The following is a 23904-nucleotide window of genomic DNA, read 5'->3' on the forward strand; positions in this document are numbered from 1 at the left end:
GGTGAAGAGTCATTCACAGTAACTTTGCTAGGACTCAGTTCCCTGCTGGGTGAAATTAGTTAAGCTAGATGACAGCAAAAGTTATTCCCTCCTTCCCTTAAATCTGTGATCCTATAAATGAAATCATTAAGAGATTTTTTAAATCACAGGATTCGTGGTAGAGAAGGAACTTAAAAATCACCTAATTGTATCCCTTTCATATTGTCTTTATTCTTTTTTGCTTTTAAACCACTCATTTTGGAAAGTCTCTCCCCTACCTATTGAGCCTTTCCTTTCAAGATTAAAAAAGTTAAGCAAAACCTGGTCCATCAATCCTGTGTGACCACACACGCAACATTCCACCCCCCCCACCCCAGTCCCCACCTATTCAGTGAACGCAAGAGCATCTCCTAGCATCTAAATTTGGTCATTACAATGACACACCATTGTTGGTTTGTGACAGCGATGCAGTCACTGGGCATGTGGTTCTACTGGTTTGGTTCACTTCCCTCCTCTTATCATGTGAGTGGTTTCAATGCTCCTAAGTCACCTGTTTTCATTGCTGTCCAACACCAATATTGTTACAGTTATGCACCATTCATTGCTTATCTATTACCCAACCAATGGATACCTACTTTGTTTCTAGGTCTTTGCTACTACCAAGTGCAGCTGTGTGCATTTTGTCATACATAGGACTTGATCATCTTCAACCTCCAAGCCCAGCAATGGATCTCTAGGGCAGAGTATAGACATTTTAGTCCCTGATGGAGTAGAAGTTGGTTAGGAGTGTTTTGATAGTTTGTGGAATAAAAAAGTTAAGTTGATAAGGGAGTGACTTCCACCTTTGCTTTTGCAATACTCCAAGGAGTCTCTCAAACATCGGGACAAAATGCTTTTTTACTCCATTAAAACAACTATAAATAGTATGCGGTACTTAAGAGAGGATGAGGAAAAAAAGAGGGTAAGAAGTAATCAGTTATGAAACTACATTAAATCAACTCCAAAAACCAGGCACCACTGGCCCAATGGGGAGGGTGGGTTCCTGTAAGTCAGCCAAATGAGTACTAACTTGCCTATGCCCCTTTACTTTTCTCTATCAGCTTCCATCCCATCTCACAGGAAGGCTCAACCTCTGGGAAGGTCTGTTTAGGCTTCAGAAACTGATACTACACATCTCACTAGTATTATTTCCCTGTTGCATGTGGAATATTACCCAAAATACACACCATTTTCATCAATCAATAAGCATTTATTAGGCACCTAATTGTGCCAGGCACTGTCACTTAACAGCAATCCTTTTACAATATATATATATATTTTTAACATTTTTCCCCATGCTACACAATCTCTCTCAGAACTTAAGACTGAATGCCATGGTATCTCCATGCACAAAGACAGCACCTTAACAGGCAAAGGAGTCAAGCAAACTACACTTCGATTTAAAATAAACTAACCAAACAATAGTATCATGATAAAAGTTTTTATTGTCTTTAAATATCAAATTTTTTATACATCAACTTCATTTTCCTCAACAAAGTCCTCATTTTTTTCCTTTCTTTTTCCTTTTTAAAAAGAATCAAGTGTTTTCCCTACTCCAGGCTGACATGTATTTCATATACTGAAATATTTCAGTATTTGCCAAAAGAAACTCAAAGCCCAACTTGGCTACAGACAAAGCACATGGTCAGCCAGCCCCGAAGGTCGACAGCACAAAGGGATCGACTATGGGGTTCCTGAGCTTGGCTCCTGTAAGTTCTCCAGGAGAGTTTTTCTGACTTCTCAAAACCAAAGCATTGTGGGGTGAGAGGCTGAGCTACTGGCAAGCATGGGTGGACTGCAGATGAGCCCAGTTCTTGTAAAACACTGATGCTGTTTCAATGATTCGAAAGAAAAGTCCATAATCACCTTTGCTCAATCACCATGCTCAAGCGGAAAATTCAAGGGCAGTTGTAAAAGGGGAAGGGAAAGGAAGGAGAACATGGCAATCTCTCCTCAAGGTTCCCTGCTCCCATGCACAACCTGCTCACAGAGTTGGAAAATAATAAAAACATGCAAACAAATGTTTACATATAAGGTTGTAGTGAAGGGCAAGACCAACCACTGCTAGCCCTTGAAGCATTCTGAATACAAGTATCCCCAGAGCTTTGGGAACACAGATTGGGAATAACATTCCAAAGGAAGCAGTCATAAAGGCCAGATGACAGCTCCAATGGCCTTGAAGAACGGAGCTTAATTCATGGAAAATTAAAACAAATAACCAGAGTAGTAACCTTGAAAGACAGTAACCTGAAAATGAGGAAAAGGTCAATGGAGGTGTACCTTTTTTATGCTAGAGACAATCATTGAAAATTATAAAGTAAAATTTTGTAAACAGTCATTTCTCGGCTGGTTGAGATTTCTATGTGGAAAAAACCTGATTACCCCCATCTCCCCTTAACTGCTCCCCCCCTCCCTGTATCCCATGATAAAAAGTCATAGTTCATGCAGCAAAGCTCTTAAAAGTGTATATTTAAAGAGATTATTTGGGGGGAAGAGGGAAAGGGATGGCCAGACCTGTGATTTCACTTGTGACAAACCCTTGGTATATGAGGAAAAAACCCAAATCATGATTTCATTGCTGTAGATCTCCAAATTATCTGTAGCCTTGTCTTAAGAGTTACTTGGGGCACTGAGAAGCTAAGGTGACTTGTACCCACCAGGCCCTCCTGCCTACAAGGCTGGCCTCTACCCACTACGGCATTACTGCTTCTCTTAAAAAGGGTATTCTAATTCTGCAATGGTAGATCTCATGAAGGGTGGGGTATTTCAGGGCTGTTGGGTTTTCCCCCCTAAAATAGGGAGGTTTCAATGCTTCATTTCCTAGTATTTTGAGGTTAACTTCACTTTTTTAGGTTTGTTTTTTTAAAGCCTTACTATACCAACCCCCACAATAACCTCCAACAAACCCACTGGGTTTTTGCATTCCCAAACTCAACACCACCAGACCTGAAGCTTACTAAATGGCCCCCCACATACACACACACCCTAGGCAAATAGAGCTGGGATGGGTAAAATGAGGCCACTTCATCTAAACCAGGCTTCTTACTATGTCATGAACCCCACTTTGGAAGTCTCATCAAGGCTACAGATCCTCTTCTCACAATGTTTATAAATGCCTAAAATAAAAGGGGATTACCAAGGAAATCAATGATATTGAAATAGTTATCACAATATTGAATTTTAAAAAGTTCACTGACCTCAAGCTAGGTAAGAACCCCTGTGTTAAAGACTCCTTTAGTCAGGCTCTTCTAACAGAAAATCATTGTAGCTTTCAGGGTCTAAGCATTGCCAACTTCTCAGCGAGTTTCATCAGCTGCCTATTACAGTAATACATAGCTAATTGTATGTCAAAGCACGTCTCTTTTTGAGCTGCTGGCTTAACTCATGAATGGAAAGCCAAGACACAGAACAAGAACGCCAATTCTTCTAAACTGCTCAGCTAAGCGCCAATTATGGCCCTACTTGTTCTTTGGACCAATGGCTGCCAACTAGTCCAGGAACTTCTGGATTACCTGTTTCTATTTAAATCTGGTTTTTGAGAGTTTAGTAACATCTACAGCCTCAAATTTCTATCAAACTTCTCTACCAGTTCAAAGTCACAGAATCATGCCATAAGCCAAAGCAGACTTTGTTCCTGAGGTTAACTAGGAGGATTATTACAAGGATGTTAGGGTTCAGTCCAACTCTGGGAAGAGCAAGGACTGAACTAAGTTGGGACTATCTCCCCATCTGCCCCTTCTATATTCTACCATGTTGATTACATACACTCAATTCCTAGAAGGCAACATTCTGGGGTATGTGGGAGCTAGGGACCCAACTTGGAGCCATTTATCATGACTAGAGATGAGTATTAGTTTGTACCTCAGAAATGATGATTCGTCCTTGACCTCCCCCAAAGGAATAACTTCAATTTTTCTCCTCTACCACAATATCCTATCAAATGCCTGACTTATTTGTAGAACCATGGCACAAAAAGCAAACAAAAACTTCACCCAACCACTTCCTTCCTCCTCTCATTCACTCAGTTACCTGCCAAAGTTCCATCTCTATTTTCACTGTTGACCATTTAGGTCCACAAGTTGGACCACAAATCATATCAAATCCCTACCATTATTTCAATATACACTCTAAATATGTGTGCTGGGAGTGTATTTTAAGTCCGTCAGTGGAAAAAGAATATTTTTTTCCCTCTCCCTCAGTTAAAATTAGTTTTCAAGAAATAGCAAGGCTGTTTCATTTGCTTTTTATCCAATCCCAAATCATCCAAAGACTATCACCCTATCTGCTCAAAAAGAGAAATCAGACTTCTTAGAGAACATTTGTAGTGAGAGGAGAAGCCAACCAAGCAGTATCACAGTAAAACAAGTCTCCATTACCACAAGGAAACACAGTGCTAATAGAAATGTAAACATCTACAATGAAAACTGTAGATTGGCCTCACAAGAGTGTACAAACCATTTAGCAGCTCAATTATTTCAGTTTATACTCTATCTAGATGGCTTATGAAAAGCAAAAGGAAACTGGAACATTTGCCAATCCCCTTACATGAACTGCTGCTTATCCTTTGTAAGGTTTGCTTCTGAGGCAGAAGCTGGCATGTCACTGGTCGGCAGACTGTAGTTGGGTCATCTGTGGGTAAAAAACAAAATTTGCTCTTATTTTGTTTCACTCTTGTATTAGGATGTGGAACCTTTATTTAAATTTTGCCTCATCCTGTGTATTTATATATTACTTTATATATAATATATGGAATCATAAAGACAATCCCATGTATTTTAAATAGATATATGTGTATGCTCATATATGCATGTCTAAGTATATATACGTGTATATATGGTTTTAAAAAAAGAACATCTTATGGCTCACATCATAGGTTGGGGACTAGGGAAAGAAGGCTCCACTGTGGTCGCTGGACTCCTCAAACTGCCCTATAAACCTCCCAGACCACAATGAACTGGGGATCTGTGAATGTAATATCATGTAAGCTAAGGTTTAAGGAAAAAATAAGAGGCTACATGAACTCAGCAGAGACAGACTCATACAACTTCAAGCAAAGGTCTGTAGACAAGAATTAACGTTTTCATGGATCTCTTATCCCTATCCCTTTTCTAACCAAAAACTGGCTGGTGTTAACAGCCCAAACAAAGTCTAGCAGGGGTAGGAAACCTGGAGCAGTGAGGTCACGAGGTCACATGTGGCCTTCTAGGTCCTTGGGTGCAGCCTTTTGACTGAGTTCAAAGTTCTGAACAGATCTTTTTATTAAGGGGATTTGTTCTGTGAAATCTGGATTCAGTCAAAGGGCTGCACTTGAGGACCTAGAGGTCCATGTGTGGCTTGAGGACACAGATTCCCCACTTCTGGGAGACTGACCCCTGATGACCCAGTATTTGATACAATGCAAATGGGCTGAGGATGCCCCCTCAAGGGGTCTGCCCAGGAAAGACTGCCAGAAAGTAGCAGAAAATGCAAGTTGTAGAAGGGTTACAGGAAGAGATAGGAAGTTTCTTTTCAAATTACAGAACAGTGTACATTTAAATAAAGAGAACTACAAGGTCAGCTCTGCCCACAATTTTCCGAGTCAAGTTTTTGACCCTGAAGGTTGATCATAACCGATAAACAGTGAGCCATCATTGGCTCTACCCATCATCGGAACACTCACCTAACAGTCACACCTACGAATGTTAAGTTTGAAAGTCACTGTAGTCACTGTCCTTTCAGAGCTAACTGTACTTTAATGGATTACATAGTAAGAAAAAAAATGCAAGGTTACATTGCTAAGCTAAAATATTCCAAAGTGTCTTCAGCAAATCTGATAGGTTTCTAGTTCCTGCTGAATTAAAACACAGCACACACAATTTTAACACAAAAACATTGATGGGTTTTTGTTCACACAAATGGATTAGGAATAATCATATGTTGAAAACAAAACAAAAATTAAGGATTTTGGCAGATGCCCTTCAGGGCCAGAATTTCATTCAGTGTTCTTTAGATGAAGACCTGCATAATTGCAGGCATATGTAATTTTTCCTAAAAATCAGGCACAAAAGTCCCCTCCACCCAACCCCTCAGAATTCTCTGTGCCACTGATGGCCACTCTCGAGTGCCTTTAAGATATGGAATGTCTTTTGTGCCCCCAAGGAATGGTTTTGTGCCAAAGTTAATTTCTGCTATCCTCAAAACAGAAAATTATCTTCAAACAGAAGGCCTTTGGGAAAAAGGGTCTGTTGCCATTAATCATTGTCCCCTTTCCAGAAGTCTGTGCTCAGAAAATAGCCCATGATCACCATTTTTATTCCTTAACCATAAAGAGCAGATCCACAGGACTATTACTTGATTTTGCACTAATTACAATATAAATGACCTAGTTCCAATTACAGCTCTAGAAGGGGGGGGGGTCATGAAAAGCCTGTAAACAGTTCCATATTGCATCTCAAATCTTTGGTGTGGGGACAGGCATAGGGGTCTATAATCCAAACCAGTCTACAATTATTCAACGGTGGCCTGACCATTCTACTGGAAAGTTTCATGCTCCTCGGCTAACCATTCTTTTTGCCACCTGTTCAATGTGTGATTTATAACCCGCCCCCCCCCCTCCCGCCACTAAAGCCTCTTAAAAAGAGTAGAGAAGGGTATAGGAATGAAACAAGAATATTTCTCAAGACCCCCAAATTAAAATTTAAAATGCTCCTGAGAAAATGAATTCTCCACCTACTATACTCAATGGACTTGGGTTTGGATGGAAGCAGCAGGTCTTTAAAAATATACACATGAAGCCAAGCGACTTCAGAGTTTACAAACTGGATGCAAGGCCTCCGTTTTCATTTACAATCAAAGATCCTGATTTGTCATGTTCATAAATCTTAACAGTCAATTCCCTCTTCCAGGAGTAGAAGGACTAAGACGAGAACTCCCAAAGGGAGTGCACAGTGGGGCCCACAGGACAATGAGATCCCAGGGGCTGGTCTTCAACACAAAGGCCACAAGAAAGGTATTCTCCATGCCCTATAGCCTGCTCTGACTCCGTGCTTCCAAAACCAAGATAGCAAATTTTAAATGGGAGGCTTCTGGAAGAAAAAGATGGAAAATTCAGATTTACCAAGGCCACTTGAAGAGTCAGAAACAAATACTTCATTCACACTTGTACATTAGTGAAGAACACGGGGCTCGAATTATCACTGGGGTTGGGTCTGTGCCCTCTAAAGACCAGGATAAATAAGTGCCGAGGTTATCGCTGCATGCCTCACTCAGTTCACATAGAGCTCAGTAATTATTCAGTAACAACCATCAGCTCAGAGGGCAAACAGACCCCAGGCATTCAGGATTAGGGTGCAGTCATCTAACAAACCCAACCTCTAGGGACCCCTGGGGTCTCAGCTATTGCAGCTTCTTAGTTTAACATGTCAGCATGCTCATTGCAGATGGAATTTTAGGGCTCTTGGTTTTTAAATTTTTCTGACAGAATTTTAGGGCTCTTGGGTTTTTTTCCTTAATTAAAAAAAAATCTGGGTAGCACCAAGTTTTACTTTAAAATGAAACTCCACTCCATCAAGTATTTTTTGCAAATTGTGCAGGAGCTAATCATGTATGAATTAGTAAGTTCTGAACCTACTTTCTCATGCCCATAAAAACGTTAGGCCCCGTGCTCAGAGCTAGGGACTCCAGCAGCTACACTAGCATTGTTCTTTCATTTCCCTGCAGTATCGGTAGAAGACACCACTAAGAGTGTTGGCTAACACTTCCAAACACAGCTGTGGGGGCAAAGCAGCTTTCCCTCTAGTCTGTACCTGGACATTCTGCTTCACTGCATTCTCTGCTTTGCCTTCATCCAAACATGGACTGAGCACACCAAGGGAGGAAGCCAGTCTGCTTTCAGCGGGACAGGTGGTGGGATTTCTAATAGCTTCTGCTTTTCAACATGTTCAACTTCCTCCTAAAATGTTACACTTTATGTAAACCCATCCATTTTATTCCAGAATGCATCATTATTGAGAATAAAAAGCTCTTGTGCACACATTGCCAATACATTAAAAAGGCCCAAATTTTAAACAAGTGTGACAGACAAATTCATTAGACAAGAGATCATAAATTACTTTGGCCGAAAATAAAAATCTTAAAAAAAAATCTGGCTCAACATTCTGCTTGCAGGTTTCTACGTACACCGTCTACATATATATATATATATAGATATATATCTCTAAATCGATATTTATTTTTCAAAGGAATGGGGACTAGTCAAGTCCACCTTTTCTATGGTTATGTAGGAACGATGATATTCTTTGCCAGCAAAATGAGAAGCGCCAGGTCTACATTTCCGCCACCACGCTGCAAAGCCCCGAGAGCTTCTCGCAGAGTAAAACCCGCACGAAGGATCCGGTCCACATCTGCAGGAGGGAAAAGGTGGCTTGGGAGAAGTGAGGGGTTTGATGCTGGGGGGCTGACTAGTTGCTCAAGTCTGTGAAGGGGCCTTGTGGCTTCAGGACAGACGACACTTTCCCTGATTTCAGGCATGCCTGTCAACGGGTTCTGAGAGTCCTGAGAGAGGACTGGTGCGAAATCGGACGGCAAGGCCTCAGTTTGCTGAGAGGTCTGAAGGATGGTACCCCCCTCACCTGCTAGGTATCTGGGTGCAATTTCTGCCCCTACCGAGTTTAACTGATCCATTGTTTCTGCAGATGTCCCTGTAAAAGAACGGTTTTCCCTCTTTGATTCCTGTGACTTCCTGACATCCTCTGGGGCAGCTGCCAGGCTTTCATCCAAATCTCCACTGATCCCATTCTCTCTGCCAGCACCTGGGGACACCCGAGTCAATCTCTCAGTCTTCACTGGTAGAGATGTCAGCTGCTGGGAGGACTCTTGAGAGTCCTGCCCCTCCAGGACCGCCGGAGGATGTTGACTTGGAGGTAGCTGCTCAGAGCTCTCCCTAACGTGAGCTTGGTCTTCAGTTGCTGTTTCCTTGTGATGGAGTACTTCTTCAGATACAAGACTTCCCGGAGATTCTTGACAACTAATGACCAAAAGTTGGTGAAGTTCCTTCAAAGCAGCTGTTACAGATAAGCCAGACTCCTCTGTAGATGCTGCAGGTTCTGTGGAGACCAGTCCATCACCAGACAGACTTAATGAAGAGCCATTCTCCCTTAATAAACACGGCAGGTCCCTATCTGTTTCTGACATTTCAACATTACTTTCTGGGGGCTTCAAATCGCCGGCTGACACAGGATTACTCACTATAATAGAAGAGGAGCTATGCTTTGATGCCTCAGCTTCCAGCCAAGGATTATCTAAAGTGAGGTCGGAAACACTGGCATGCTCCATGCCAGCACTGTGACCACTAGCCAAGCTATGCACAGCTACCAAGGCCTGCTCAGTCATGTCTATCTCCATGATTGTTTCCATGTGTGAGCTCCCCGATGATGCTGATGATGGAGTCCTGTCTTCTAGACAAGGAAGGCCCAGCTTCTGTTGCTCAGTCTGGTGATTCTCGGTTTGTAAATCAATAGATTTTGGCTGGGGGGGAGGAAGGCTGGGCTGCAATGCAGTGCCAAGCCCAGTGCTCCAGGGGAGCTGTGGACCTTCCCCTTCACTCTGTGCTTCAACCTTGGGCCACTTGAGCCCTGACTGTGGGGGTTGTTGGAGGCCAGTTCCCTGACTTGGTTCTTGGTGAGGTGAACATGAGCCATTCTCACCTAGAAATGGCTGTGGATTGGGCCCCTGGGTGGTTAAGACAGACAAATCATCTAAATTTTGTTCTATATCAAGAAGCTCTTTGATGCTTTCCTTAGCAGGAGATTTCTTCAGATTATCGGCCGTGATTGCTTCTTTTGATGAATTCCAGAGAGGACAGCCTGCAGGCTGGTCTTCCATGGTGCTGTCTGATGAGGCCTGGCTAGGAAGGTCCAGGAAAGGAGAAGGACATTCTTTCTTGTCCGAGATTATCTGGGATTCAGCTTTTGGATCCACGATCTCTCGTAAACTGGGCTTGTAGGAGCAGATGGAAGCAGGAGCAGAGACAGAGCGATCAAGACTTACGGGGTGACTGATCTTAGAACTGAGTCCTAATGAATGGGCTGCACTGTCAGATCCACCAAGGGTTGGTGACGATGATGTTCCCAGTGAGGTAGTTTCTTTATCACTTTTCTCTACATGAGAAGAAAGGGAGGAGAAGCTCATTAGCACCTATTAAAGAGAAATTACATGAACCTCAAAGTGCAGATTAGGTGTAAATGTGTGCTTCCTAAAATACATTCAGTTCAATCTAATATTACGTATGCAGGGTCTCATGAACAGACGTTCAAATAATGACTAATGCCCAGTGCTGAGGTGACACCTGCCCAGCTGTGCAGCCACTGGGTGCTCAGAAGCCAAGATGAGATCTTGGCAGATCAGGGTGGGAAAACTGCAGAGAAAAGCTATTGCTCCTCTGGGGACCTCCAGAGGGCCATGTGTGGTGGAGTGGATCAAGTAAGACTAGGCATAGGGAAGCCCTGAATTACAATTTTACACCAACTCTAGCTGTGGGATCCCAGGCCAACTACCTCATCTCTGTCTCAGTTTCCTTATTCTCAAAATGGGAATAACAGCATTTACCTCCTAGGATTGTTATGAGGATCAAATGAGATAATCTATGTAAACAGTTTGGAAAATGCTACATTAATAGAAGCTATCATTAACTGTTTTATTAATCTTGGCCTTCAGCATACACTATGGCAGGAAAGAAGAGTTTCAGAGGAAATAGAAAGATGAGGTAGTCAGAGAAAATCCTAAAACCTATTTCTGCAGAATGCAGCTTTAAAGGTATCTCAGATAGTTACTTCATAAAACAACATGGAATGCACATGGGAGGCATCAAGCCAAGGTAGTCAGAGAAATCAGCCTGGGAGGCCAGCATCCAAGACTGGTATTCATGAGGGGCCTTCTATGTGCTGGGCACTGGGGGTAGAGAGACAGAATGAGGAAGTGGCCATGCTCTGGAGGAGCTGAGAGTTTACTAGAGGCCACATGTATATGTAAGTATGCACAAAATCAGTAACAGGTGACTTCTGGAGGACACAGTGAGCTGGGAGTCAAGATGCCGAAGCAGAGCTAGAAAGGAAGCTTGGAATCCTGAGAGGGCTGAGGAATGCATTCCAGGTATGGGGACAGACAGCCCATGTCACCAAAGGCAAGGCCAGGTGGGCTGGAATCCACAATGGAGCTGGAAAGGGAATGTGAAGGAAGGTTAGAATGGACTTTAAAAATGCCCAACAGAGGAGCATGGGAGCCGTGAGAGCTGACTGAATATGGACATGGCATGATGAGAAGGGGACCTCTGGAAAATCAGGGTGGCAGCTATGAAAATGGAGGGGAGACTAGCAGAGTATTCCAGGTTCAGAGGGGATGAAGGCTTGAATGAAGGTGGCAGCTTTGTGAAAGGAGGGGAGGAAATGTCGAAGAGGGCAGAAATGACAAGAATGGGCACCTGGGGGAGAAGGAAAGGTGATGGAGAGGATGACTTCACAAGGGTGTCTCAGAAGTCAGGAACCTAGAAGGAGTTTTAGATTCAACAGGATTTAGGGAGTCAAGAAAAGCAGGGTTTGGGTTTGTTTTTTTTAAATAAGTTCAGCTTTGCGCAGACTGAGTCTGAGATATCTACAAGACATCCAAATGGAAATATCCAATGGGTAACTGGTAAGGTTGGCCTTAAGAAAAAGGGATAGGATCACAGATGGAGGAATCATCAAGACAGAAAGATTTAAGCAGACAGGAGCTGAAGTCCACAACTCTTCCTCTGACATATATGCAGGCTGTGTGCCTCTGGGCAAACCACTGACCTCTAAACTCTCAGACGACTACAAATTGTAGATGAGTTTGCCCATTTCTAATTAGTGGGGAGGGTAAGTGGGTTCCAAAAACTATGAAATCACAGAACTGGGCAAAAAAAATATTGATACAAAAATGCAGGCAATTTATTAAACAGTTGTTTGGGAAAAAAAAGGATATAATCCTGCAAACATTCATGCATATGTGTGTATTTACACACTTAGATTTTTTCATTTCCTGATCACTGACAAGTGGGAGGCTTCACAGTGAACTTAAACCTGGACCAATATACAGCCTAAGTCTCTAAATAGCTTTGGTCCCACTTTTCCAACTAGATTTCCTTCCCACCGAGTCACACCCATCTTATCAGGGATTCAGTTACAAGTTGGTCTCTCTGCACTAGCTTAAAAGTTATCTACTGGGGCCGCTAGGTGGCACAGTGAATACAGCACCAGCTCTGGAGTCAGGAGGACCCGAGTTCAAGTCCAACCTCAGACACTTAACCACAAACTAGCCATGTGACCTTGGTCAAGTCATTTAACCCCAACTGCCCTCCAAAAAAAAAGTTGCCTATTTCTGTGGTCCTGAGGCTAGTCATGAGAGTTCACATACCAGCCAACCTGTTAAAGGAGGCTCAGTGGCTCAGTTAAGGTGAGGGCCAGCCTTCATCAAGCATCTCAAGCCCCAGAGGTTTAATGTCCTATTCAGGAAACCTGTTCAGGGTTCATAAGTGAAGGGGAATAAAATACCATAAGTCTGACTTGGATGCCTCAAGATGTCTCTAATGAGACCATGTGGTTAGGCTCATATACCCTGGGGGGCAGATTGTAGGGCACTAACAGCCTCCTGGCTCTGGATATAAAGCTTGGCTAGAAGCCAAAGGTGACCCTGGCCGTCAGCCTCACTGCCAGCAGCACAGAGAAAAGGAAGTGATCTCTGGCACTTCTCGGAGGCCTGGCTTTGTACTGGAGGACTCTGTGTAATGGGAATGTAAATTTTGAAGATCTTCCCTGCCCCTAGGCTAAAGTGCACCAGGAGCCTGGGGTGGGAGGCTTGTTTTTCAGTAGATACTTCTTGATTGGCCAGTGGGTCAATAAGGTTGTTACATTCTCTGAGCCAGGAGAAGGCTATATAAGCCCTGATGTGTAGCTTTGTTTTGGGGCTCACTTTGAGAAATGTTCTGTGATCTGATCAGATGAAACTCTGGAAAGCCGTTGTCCAGAGTCCCCCCCGCCCCAGCTTTGAAACCCAGATGTTGTTTGGTATGGGTGTAATGGTTGGACAGTTTGGAAATCTGTCTACTTGATCTGTCTCTGTCTTGATAATTCTGTCTGTATATTCTGAAGTTCGGGGTGCTGACCTTTTCCCCCTGAACTAGGTAAACGATACATATGTTTGACTGATTAAAGTAAGCTTGTTAAGCCATTTTGAGCTGCTTTCCTTTAACAAAGCAGATCCAAGAACCTGTGTTGGCAGACACCCTGGGGATGCTGAGGTGCTTGCTGCTATACCCTGGAGGGCAGAGGGAGGAGAGTGGGGTATCAACAATCAAATCATGACTGGTTTTTTTTGTTGTTTTGCTTTTTGGAGGGCAATTGGGGTTAAGTGATTTGCCCAAAGTCACACGGCTAGTAATTGTGTTAAGTGTCTGAGGGCAGATTTGAACTCAGGTCCTCCTGACTCCAAGGCCAGTGCTCTATTCACTGCACCACCTAGCCGCCCCATCCACGACTGTTTTTAACAGGACAGTGGCAAGGGATAAAAAACACCATGTAGCTAACTACAACCAGCCAGCAAACATGCTCATGGGACCCTGAATAGGCACTTGAAAGATGGTTTCTTTCCTGGTCCTGCTAATAGCTCCCATGTCAGGACAGGAAGAACAACATCTTTCCGGAGGGTCCTCCATGGCCAGGCTGGGATCCCAGTTAGCACTTGAAGAGGTGAAGGCGGCTGGTTCCTAGGGCTGTCAACGCCACTGACTCTGTGACCAGATGGAGGTTTGGGGTCCAAGGTGAAAATAACTCCTACCTTGGCATCTTCCAAGGAGTTATTCTGCAAGGAGGGATCAAACCAAGCACTTTTGGCTTTTCAGAGGAAAGGGACACAACAAACCCAAAGGAGAAGGTTATCACTATTCATGTTTTTTATGCTGGCTTAAACTGTTGTGTTATTCATCACTGTTAGTTGTTAAATTTTTAATTCATGTGGTAATTTCCTTGGGCAGTTCCCACAGAAGACAATGATAAAACCATGAACTGATATACATACATATATATTTACATGTATGTATGTGCGTGTGTATACAACACTCGTTTTCCAGCATACATATGCTCCGTGCAGGCTAGCTGTAATGAGATTAAACAAGGTGACATGGCGAATTAAGAAGCCTGCATATCACACCTGTGGGACACACAAGTGAGATCCCAGCTTTCCTCAGACCAATCACATGAAGACTGTATTGAAGGCTTAGAGTGATGGCTATAAATACCTGGTCTGAGGCCCATTCCAGCTGCAGTACACACACATTACATGCATCAAGGCTTCTGACGCTCTGTTTGAATTAGGAAACAGACAAGCAAACGTGGGTTAACAACTCAAACCACACTGCATGCAAGGTTACAGTTGTCACGCCCGCCATGATTTGAGCCAGGGAGGGGCAGGGACAGAGTAGGGCAGGTGTGGGGTCCTGGTCACCCGAGAGCTCTGCTGGATGGTCCATGACACCCTTTGGGCTGTTTCTCCCATCACATTGTGGCTTTCCAGACGCCCCATGTCTCTCTCTCACACACACCCTCACACACCTCTCTCTGGTAGAAGTCACAGGCACCACGGGGCAAGGAAGATCAGGTAAGATCTGCTGCCTTGGGGGATGGACAATGATTAGGTGAAACAAAGTCTGTGTGGTAGTAATGGGGAACCACCACGTGCAGTCCTAATTTCTCTTACTTTTTCCTCACCTTACATCCATCTCACAAAATAAAGCTAACCTGATCTGAATCAAGCCCCACCCTAACTTGCTGCCCTGCTTCTGGCCCTAGGATCAGGGCCAAGTCCCAGCCCCAGGGACCAAGATCAAGGCTCCCTTCCAGGCCAGGAGCCTGGCCCTCAAAACCTTTGCTTTTAGCACCAGAACTCTTAAGTCTAGTTTTCCCACCAGCAACAGGAAGTCAGTGAGCCTAAGAAAGGAGAGACAGAGGCAATGGGCAAAGCAGAGAATCAGGTCCATTTCCATCTGAGATGGATGTTATGGCTGAAGTAAACCAGCTACATTTTGCTAATAGGAGGTAAAGAGCAAATGCGATTCTCTATCCCCTTCTTTATAAATTACTGTTCTGATACACACTAAATAGGGTGTCTCACCCTACAGGAGAGTAGGGGGAAGGGGATGAGAGGGGGGATGATTGGAAGGGAGGGCACGCTGGGGGGGAAGGAAGTTGGAAGCACCCACTTTTGAAAAGGGACAGGATCAAAGTAGAGAATAGAACAAGTGGGTGGTGGGATAGGAGGGAGGGAAATGTAGTCAGTCTTTTACAATATATCTACTATGTTAATGTTTTGCATTAGCTACACATGTACAATCTATACTGAATCAGCTTATCTTCCCTGTAAGGGTGGGTGACAAGGGAGGAAGGGAATGAATCTGGAATTCAAAGTTTTAAAATCAAATGTTTAAAATTATATATACTATTATTAATACTATCTGTCATGTAATTGGGAAAGAAGATATACAGGCACTGGGGCACAGAGATCCACCATGCCCTACTGAAAAAGTCTAAGGGGGTATGGGAGAAGATATGGGAGAGAGCAGATTGGAGAAGGGGATATCCTGTGGGACTGCTATTCTGGGGTGGTGGGTGGGGGAAAAACAGGGAGAAAATTTGTAACTCAAAATCTGGCTGAAATTAATGATGTAAATCAAAAGTTAATAAAGCATTTGAAAAATGAAAAAAAAAAATTACTGTTCTGTTTGCTCTTCCCAAAGGACTTAGCCCAACTTCTCTTCAACCATTTCCCTTCACCATCTAACAGCAAGGCTAACTGGTAATGGGCTGGAAGATCAAAAACCACCATGATCATCAGCTACTGTTCCCCAAGTCAAATCGAGGGCCAAGGAAGGAATGTCTTCATAAAAAGACATAATTCAAAATGTGTGTGTGGGGGAAGGGTTTGTACAAAGTCACTTGTGCTTGAGCTATAAATTGCCTATACTTCCCCTTCTGCAGTGCCTATTCTGAATAGTTTTCCATTTGCAGCTCCTCAGAAGGCCCCACCTCTCTGCAAAACACCAATACTAGAAATATGCTCCATACAGGCATCTCTGGCCCAACCCAGCAAGAAAGAAGTAAAGCCAACAGAGCTCATCCCTCTGCTCCCACCCCCAAATGGACCAGGTTACAGTGCTGGCTAGTATTCAGTAACAAATCAGAGGAAAATCTAAAGTCACTTCACTATTAAAGTTTTCCTTTAAGACACAGGTACATCCCCTTATCACCTGTGGTCATGTGAGACACAATTCATTTTGCCCTGAAAATTCTGGCTAAGTGACTAGTTTCTAGCCTTACCAGGTCACAATGCAAAAGACTAAAAGGACAGGAGACAGTTCTGACCTGTATGTCACTGTTCAGCCATGTCTCATCAGAGGCCTCCAAAATCCCTTGAATTTTCAATCACTTCCCTTGCTATCTCTCCTTCTGATTCTGGCAGTATTTTCAGGGAAAACACAGAGGATAAAGGAAAGGGCATTCCTTTCCAGATAGAGAGCTACTCTTTTCACTGAGTCCAACTTCCTGTCAAAAGGGCGCAGGGGGGAAAGGAGAAGAAGAATGATTGCAATCACACTGGTTTGCATCTCCTCAATAAGAAGAGAGGCAGGTGTTTGCAAGACATATCACTGTTATAAAAAGGGGCTTTTCTCTGAAATACAGGGGCTTTTAGGAAAAACACAAGAAATATAAGACACCCAGTAAAAGATTCATGAGGAAAGAACTCCTTAATAGACGTTACCCCTAGCAACAAATTTCTTCTGCGTCTGACTGAACCGCTCTGCTTTCCTTCACTATATTAAGAAATGGCAGTGGGCTGTGGAGGCTGAGGAGAAGAATCAGAAGGGACCTACATTCTAAGGCCTGCCCTTTCCTGGCTCACCCATCAGTCCCCAAAGTAGGAAATGCAGCTGGCTCAAATACCTGCATCCTCGACGGACTTCTGAAGAGCTGCTGCTAGTTCCTGGTCTGCGATTTCCTCTGGCCGAATGTCATCTCGCCCTGAACCATATGCTAACCTTGCACATTCTGGGAGCTCCCCCTCTGGAAGGAAGCTGGTTTGTGTGCCTGTGGTGCCAATCACTAGCACGTTTTTCTTGAGGTCAATGGAACACTGAGAGAGAGATGAAATCAAACCCCAAATGAAAAGGATTCTGCTTGGCAATGCATAGGCTGGAGCTGATTTTGATTAAATGTCATCAGAAAAGCCCAGCTCTTCAGATGCACTTGAATGGAAATTATCATCTGCTAGAAGCAACACTTATAGGCTCCAAAGAAAGTCAAGTGAATCATTCTGGCTAAAAGGGTTAGAGCTTTGTCCTCTAAGATTCGGCTCATTAACGGAGAGTTTTCAGGTACTGGGAGTTAACAGCAATCATGTTAAGATATAAGAATAATTTGCAAAATTATTTTGCTTAAACATATTCTGCTTCAACATAAAACAGCATTCTCTGCCCTGTGTCTGCTATGCCTAGAATCCAAGCTGATGCTAAGTGGACACAGAAAACCACAAGTCTGTTTCTGATCACTCTGAAGGAGAGATGGCCCTGAGTTCAAGTGCCACCTCGAACACACAGTAGGTCTACATTCAGCACAGGGCAAATTGCTGAGCCTCTTGGGGCCCTCAGGAAGAACAGGTGCTGTTTTGAAATGGCGAACTCCCTGGGAGTTCTCTTTACCCATGGAATCATAGGGCTACCCTAAGCATTTATTCACTTGAGTAAAATTCTGTATCTTGCCTGCAGGTATCAGCTCATATACATAAGTAGGTCTGTGTCCATAATATAAAGGCAGCACCCTAAACTCATCCATCATTGCCTGCTTGCTGAGAGTGCTGGTTATCAGACTGTAAGCTCCTGGAGGGGAGGGACTAATGCCTTCAACACAGATACCCTGACATGAGCACAAGCAGTATTCAGTGAACGATTGTTGGGTTTCATCAGCAAAAGTAGAGCATCCTGGAGCCCTTACAATGTCAGTGCACCGGGGCATCCTCTGTCCCAACAAATGTATTCACATGACTACAGACGATTCGTTAATCTAAAGGCAAGGTTGACTGACGTTTTTTTTACCTAGTAGAATCTAGGAATCAGCGTTCTTAAGCTCCTAGAGCAACCACCTTGCATAAGCTCCCTACAAACAAATCGCAGAATTATTTTAATAAAAATTACAGCTTGTATGGGAAAGGATACCATTTCTACTGGATATATCCCCTTGTGCTCTAACCAGCCCGTCTTCTCCAGCAGGCTAGGAGGTCTAATCTTGGCAGGCCAGGAAGGCAACAAGCAGAGAGAGCTTTCTGGTCTGAGCCCAGCTCTCCATCTCTCCATTTCAAATACTCAATCAGGACACAGATTCAAATAAACATTTTGTATTATGAGCAGATGTTGTTATACCTCCCACCTCTGCCATGTGCCACTAGACCACAAAAGAACGAACAGCAGGAGTTACCTGATGTCTCTTGAGCATGTCTAGGCCCAGAAGCATGTCCATAGGTTGTTCCTCAAGTATAGAAAACGAACACGGCAGGAAATCCCCTTCAATCTGAACTTGAGCTTGAGCAGAGAGTAAAAAAAAATATTGCTGTTAGTTTCATAAAGGCCTAGGACACCCTTTGGAAACTGGATTGCTAGAAATACGGCCCAGCAGTTTCCTTTAGCAGATTCTGAAGTCAATGAGAGTTCTAAATGACAAAACTTTTGAGGCAATGTCTGTGATTATATATAAATTAAAGATAAATATATACAAATTATACACAAATCTCTGTGAGTATATTTAAGTATTTTGGAATCATCAATGATCATTTTTGTTTCTTGGTTTAAAAACTAATCTGGGCTCCAGCTCAAGCGATTCCTTGGGGTAAAACAAGTGATGGGGGTGCTCAGTCTAAGGTAGAATGATGGTATTTTGAGGAGATGCAGAACTTGTGGGGAAAACTGTGAAAAAAAGCCATTTCTCTGCCATGAAGTATTTTCTCGCTCATAGCTTTTAAAGTTATGCAGTAAGATGTCGATCTCGTCCGAGGCAAAAAGAAGCCTCTGTATCTTCAGACCCTCCTTCTGCTCTTCTGGTTTCCGCCCCACAACTTACCCCCTGGCATACACAAACTAGCTCTGCCTCCACAGTTTGCCTTTGGAGCAGCATGCTCGTCAAATGTAATGGATGAAATGCCTGCAAATGACAAGCCTCTTTCTGGAGCTTCTGGATTTTACAAAAATGGAACATGACCCATTCTGGAACATCCGCCCTCCTTTGGGATAGCGATGTTTCCAAAGGCAATTTATCTGCTGTTAGTCTTTTCACTTGTGTGTTTACTTAGCTATCTGGCTGAGACTCAGTAATTTTATACTTGACTTGAGTATCAGTTATCCTCCATTAAATTTAAGAAAATAGTTAACATTTTTATTTTTTAAGCAGTTTTGAACATTTAGATGAGAGAAGCTGGTCATAGGAAAAACAGACATGACTAAGAAGCCTTGGGCTTCTAGAGAGGAATGGCCCAAAGGACTGACTGGCATCCACAAGGAAACCTTTCATGTATGTAAACAGATATCTTAATCAGGTCTACTTAATCCCTTTCAACTTTCAAGAAGAAAGGCCAAAGGGAACATAGTATTTCTTAGCTGCTCCTTTCTATCAGCTTTAAATTTACTCTTGGGAAAGAAGCTTGGAGTCATGTAGCTTGGGCTTTGAGAACTAATCATTTCTAAAGCTTCTGCCTCCTCCCGCCCTCAAGCCTTCAACACAGCTTCCCAAGTAGCAAAGAATATCCTCCTAAATTTTAGAAATTTAGGAACATGGGATCTCAGCACTGGTCAGGAGGGCCCTTATCAGAGGCTGTCTCTGGAGCCTAACCCATACTACATCCTTCCCAGGAAGTCATGAAGCCTTCGCCTGGAGACATCCAGCAACAGGGACGTGCTCTTCCTCAGACTGCAAGCAGACTGTGAGATCTAAGAAGCTCACCCACCAGCTAACAGGTGATCTCTATAAACAGAAGGGTGAAGTTCTTTTCCTCCAGTGACTGGTACTGCCATGCCAATACTAGCAATGACAAAATCAATCATTCTTCTATGAAGAAAGTGACACCCCCTCCCTCATATACAGGAAAATGACGACAGATTCTATTTAGCAGAATTAGTGTATCTTAGTACCATAAGGGAAAAAAAAACCACACTAAGCTTCTGGGTCTTTACTTACCCAGATGCACTCTGCCGATGATCTTCTGGGTGCCAACACCTTTGGCAATTCCAGCCCACCGGCGATCCACAAGTCTCATTATGTTACACCTTTCTGCACAAGCTTGGCTCATAATGGTCATCTGGGCTCCTGGGAAGAGAGATCAGCACCACAAACTCTCTGAGAATCATTTAACAATCTCTATCCTTCAATTCACTCCCTAAGTCATGGTGTGCATGAAGTAAAAAGATCCATACCATCATTAAGTGGGATGGAGCACAAAGCAAAAGACACACCACACACACAGAGCGCATCCTCTGAGATCCTGACTTGGCCACTTCCTCCAAGAGCACCTTCACTAGTTCAGGCACCCCAAATCAAACCCTTGCAGTCAGTCACTAAAACCCAGGGGTTGTCCTTGGATTTCTTTTCTCCATTCCTTCTTTCCCACAAGCCCTTCCAGTACAGACTTCAGGAGCTCAGGACATTATACCTCAACTACTCAAATGTCAAGCAGTCTTACTGCGACATGAGGACAGTGGCCTACCTGCTTTCAGGTTCAGCAATCCATCTTCACAGAACCTTTTAAGACTACCCAGTGACAACTTGGAGATGTGAGGCGTAGGATCAAGCCCAAACTCCTAAGACTGGCTTTCAAAGTCTGTCACACTCTATCAACCCTACCTTGCCAAGCTGATCCCACACTACTTCCATGAGCAAATGTGACAGGTTGCCCCAGACTGTAATTCCCCTTGCTCATTCCCTTACCCTTCAGTGAAATGGCCTTTTCTCTTTTTTCTCTGAATCTCATCTTCCTGTCCTAGCCCAGGCTAAAGCTCATCTCCTACTTCCATATCTCATACCACAATAATCTCCCCCTTTCCTAAATTTGAGCCATCATGATGGCAACAATACCGACATTTCTAAAGCTCTGTAAATATTAAAGTAATAGAAAAACTGGTACAAGTGCAGTCACTCCCGTGTTACAGAAGCTATGTGTTTGCCCAATCAGACCCACTAAAGTCTGCAACCTGGATTTGAACCTAGGCCTCTCCTAAGTCTGGAGCTCTTTCTACTTTACAAACCACTGCAGCACAATCTGAGTTTGTAGAAAGTACATTCACTTAGAGGGCTTTAGGAATGGCAGTGCCTAGAGTATAGGCAGGACTTCACCGGACTTCCTCAATGCTGATGTAAAGACATCTGGGACCTTCTCATTGCTTCTATCTTGTCAAGAAGGAGGAGAGTGAGAAGGCAGGATCACCTGAATCCACGAATGCTTTCACAGGATGTCCATTCACTTTGCAGTTAATATAGAGCATAACAACTTGGCCAAAGCTCTCGGGAGCTTCCTCCATGGCTATTGTCATGTTTTCCTCAATGTTCTGTTGCCTACAATAAATCAAAATCAGGAACCAAGAGCATTATTTCCATGAACAGAAATCTAGGTCTTTGAAACAAACAGTTAAAAACAGATTTGCCCATTTCTCCTGGCCCCAAGTGCAGACCAGTTATGAGCAGCTGAGTGATGGCTTTGGAAAGGAATGCTTTTATCCAGTGGAAGGCTACTTAACAGAGTTGAAATGTATGCTGTTCACAGAGATCTCTTCATAATTTGAAGATAAAATTGCATTTATGTAAGAAGAGGCCAGATTTTATTTCTCTTGTAGAAACTGAGGCTGTAGACTACAGTAGGAGGTAGGCTGAATTTTGCAGCTAAGTGGCTTGAAATGTATTTAGGACTAAAATCTGGGGTCAAAGTTAATAGTTATTCCAAAGACCATAACTCCAATAAGAGAAGGGTCATGTAGCCTTGGGAACTTCATCTAACAGATGAAAAGATCACTTGGTGATCTGCTTATCGTCACACACCTTTGAGGGCCCTTACAGGGAAACCAGAATTTGGCTTGTCTTCAGTTTCCCAGGACAGTACTTCTTTACTGTACTCAGCCTCCATGTTGCACAGTGGCCACAAGAGGCTGCAAAACAAATACTAAGAATGGACTAGACCAAGCTGGCATCTGAGTCATCTCTTACACAGTCTTGAAGGGGAGTCTCCTCTGTAATCTTCACACCTGGATGTTTCCAGCACTCATGGCTAATGAAACCAAGCACCGTTCTAGTCACAGACACAAGATTATGAAGTACTGTATAAGTGCATTCCAATATGGCTCACTGCTTTATGGCTCTAGATACATCACGGGGCAACTCACATCCTCCAAAACTAAGAAAAGGGAATGTTTTAAGGCAACTGATGAGCTAAAAACATGTCTGTCTTTTGTGAAAATATGAGAACTGAAGTGACCTGGTGGGGAATGGTCCCCATGCAATAAAATACTCCTCTTCTTGGGCAGGCTGAGAACGGAAGGTCCCAGACACTTGATCTGACATGTGGGGTCTCTCAAGTTTCCCACAAGATCTTATGATGCCTCAGTGCCCTAAACCTCTGCAATCACCCCAGTGGCACACCCCAAAAAATCTGATGGGTGCAATGCCAGCATAAGACGGCCTCCTCACAAAGCCAAATCTGTGGGGGAAATTTAGAAAGAAAGCAAAGCGTGCTGTACAATGGTGACTTTGTATTAACTGAACAAAGATGAAGCTCTGCTTCAATCCCCTGTAAAGTAGTACTGGTCATTCACTTATTCTGTGCATGCTACACAGGAAGCTATTCAAAGCATACAAGGTTTCCTTTTTAAAGGAAGAGATGTCTTAATTTTCCTCTGGGAAGCAATATGAGCCTTACAGATACCCGTGGCTACTCTCATTTTTCTTTTTTTCCAATGGCCCAACATCATGGTGATATTTCAAGAGAACTGTTAGCAGTGCTTTGTAGCTGACAAAACTCCCAGGCCAGGCCCATGGCAGCCCAGGCCTCCCAGGGTACCCTAGGTAGGGGAGGCCTTCTGTCTCGGGCCTAATCACTACTGCCTTCCTATTTCACCTGGTCTATCTGCTAGAGATGTTTCTAAAAGTTACTTACTGGTGTCTGATAATGCTAAAGGGGACAAAACATCAAAGTCTAGAACCAAAAGTACACATACATTCCTCCTATTTCTAGCTCAATGAAAACATATGATGTGCTTTCAATTTTCACAGAAAAGTCTAAAAAATAATTTAATTCCTTGTTACATGAGCTGTGCATTTAATTTACTGCCCAAACTGCTCTCTGCTTCTGTTAGGACAAAGCTCATGAAGGAAATGAGGAATGAACTCAGCCTTGAGCACAGGCAGAAAAGCGACAGTCAAACTGGAAGCCTGATCTTCATCACTGGGGACAACACAGGAATCTGCAAGAACACAGCTGCTTTTAATGGAGTTCGCGAGGTTAAATTAACAAGGTTGACACGATAAAAGTCTTGGTACCGACTACAAAATGCCCAAATATAATGTGGCCCTGGAGAAGTCTGAGCAGGATACCTGTCATACAGTCCATCCCCTGAGGGCAGAGCAGGAAGCATGGAAGCCAAATAGATCTAAGGGCTCCAAAATATTTTTTGCATAGCTGCTGTTCTACTACACATAAGCTTCAACTAAATCACAAGGAGTCAGGCAACCTGTTGAAGGATATTCAGAATCAAAGGAGTCTATTTAATTGACCGGAGCATCCCATCAGCTGGAGAAGTTCCTCTTCTATCTCAGGGAA

At 43.4% G+C, this 23904-nt stretch overlaps 1 protein-coding gene across 4 annotated transcripts in view; it reads right to left on the reverse strand.

The window, feature by feature from the left end:
* Positions 1-1440: 1440 nt before the first annotated feature.
* DDI2 (DNA damage inducible 1 homolog 2) overlaps positions 1441-23904 on the reverse strand; it is a 37462-nt gene continuing 14998 nt past the window's right edge. The window contains exons 5-10 of one of the 4 annotated variants that reach the window (XM_069078443.1): positions 21523-21650; positions 20280-20408; positions 18531-18634; positions 17004-17193; positions 14306-14368; positions 10017-10154 (exon numbers count right to left, since the gene is read on the reverse strand). In XM_069078443.1, coding sequence (XP_068934544.1) covers positions 14352-14368; positions 17004-17193; positions 18531-18634; positions 20280-20408; positions 21523-21650 — 568 coding nt within the window. In that variant the 3' untranslated portion in view covers positions 10017-10154; positions 14306-14351. Of the gene's footprint in view, positions 10155-14305; positions 14369-17003; positions 17194-18530; positions 18635-20279; positions 20409-21522; positions 21651-23904 lie in introns of those variants that run through there. The other 3 variants (XM_069078444.1, XM_069078442.1, XM_069078441.1) reach the window with 3 other exon arrangements.

Source organism: Petaurus breviceps, unplaced genomic scaffold, assembly GCF_028583685.1.
Source record: "Petaurus breviceps papuanus isolate PSGF00001 unplaced genomic scaffold, PetGlider_PUasm1.0 91041, whole genome shotgun sequence".
In the NCBI taxonomy this organism is placed as follows: domain Eukaryota; kingdom Metazoa; phylum Chordata; class Mammalia; order Diprotodontia; family Petauridae; genus Petaurus; species Petaurus breviceps.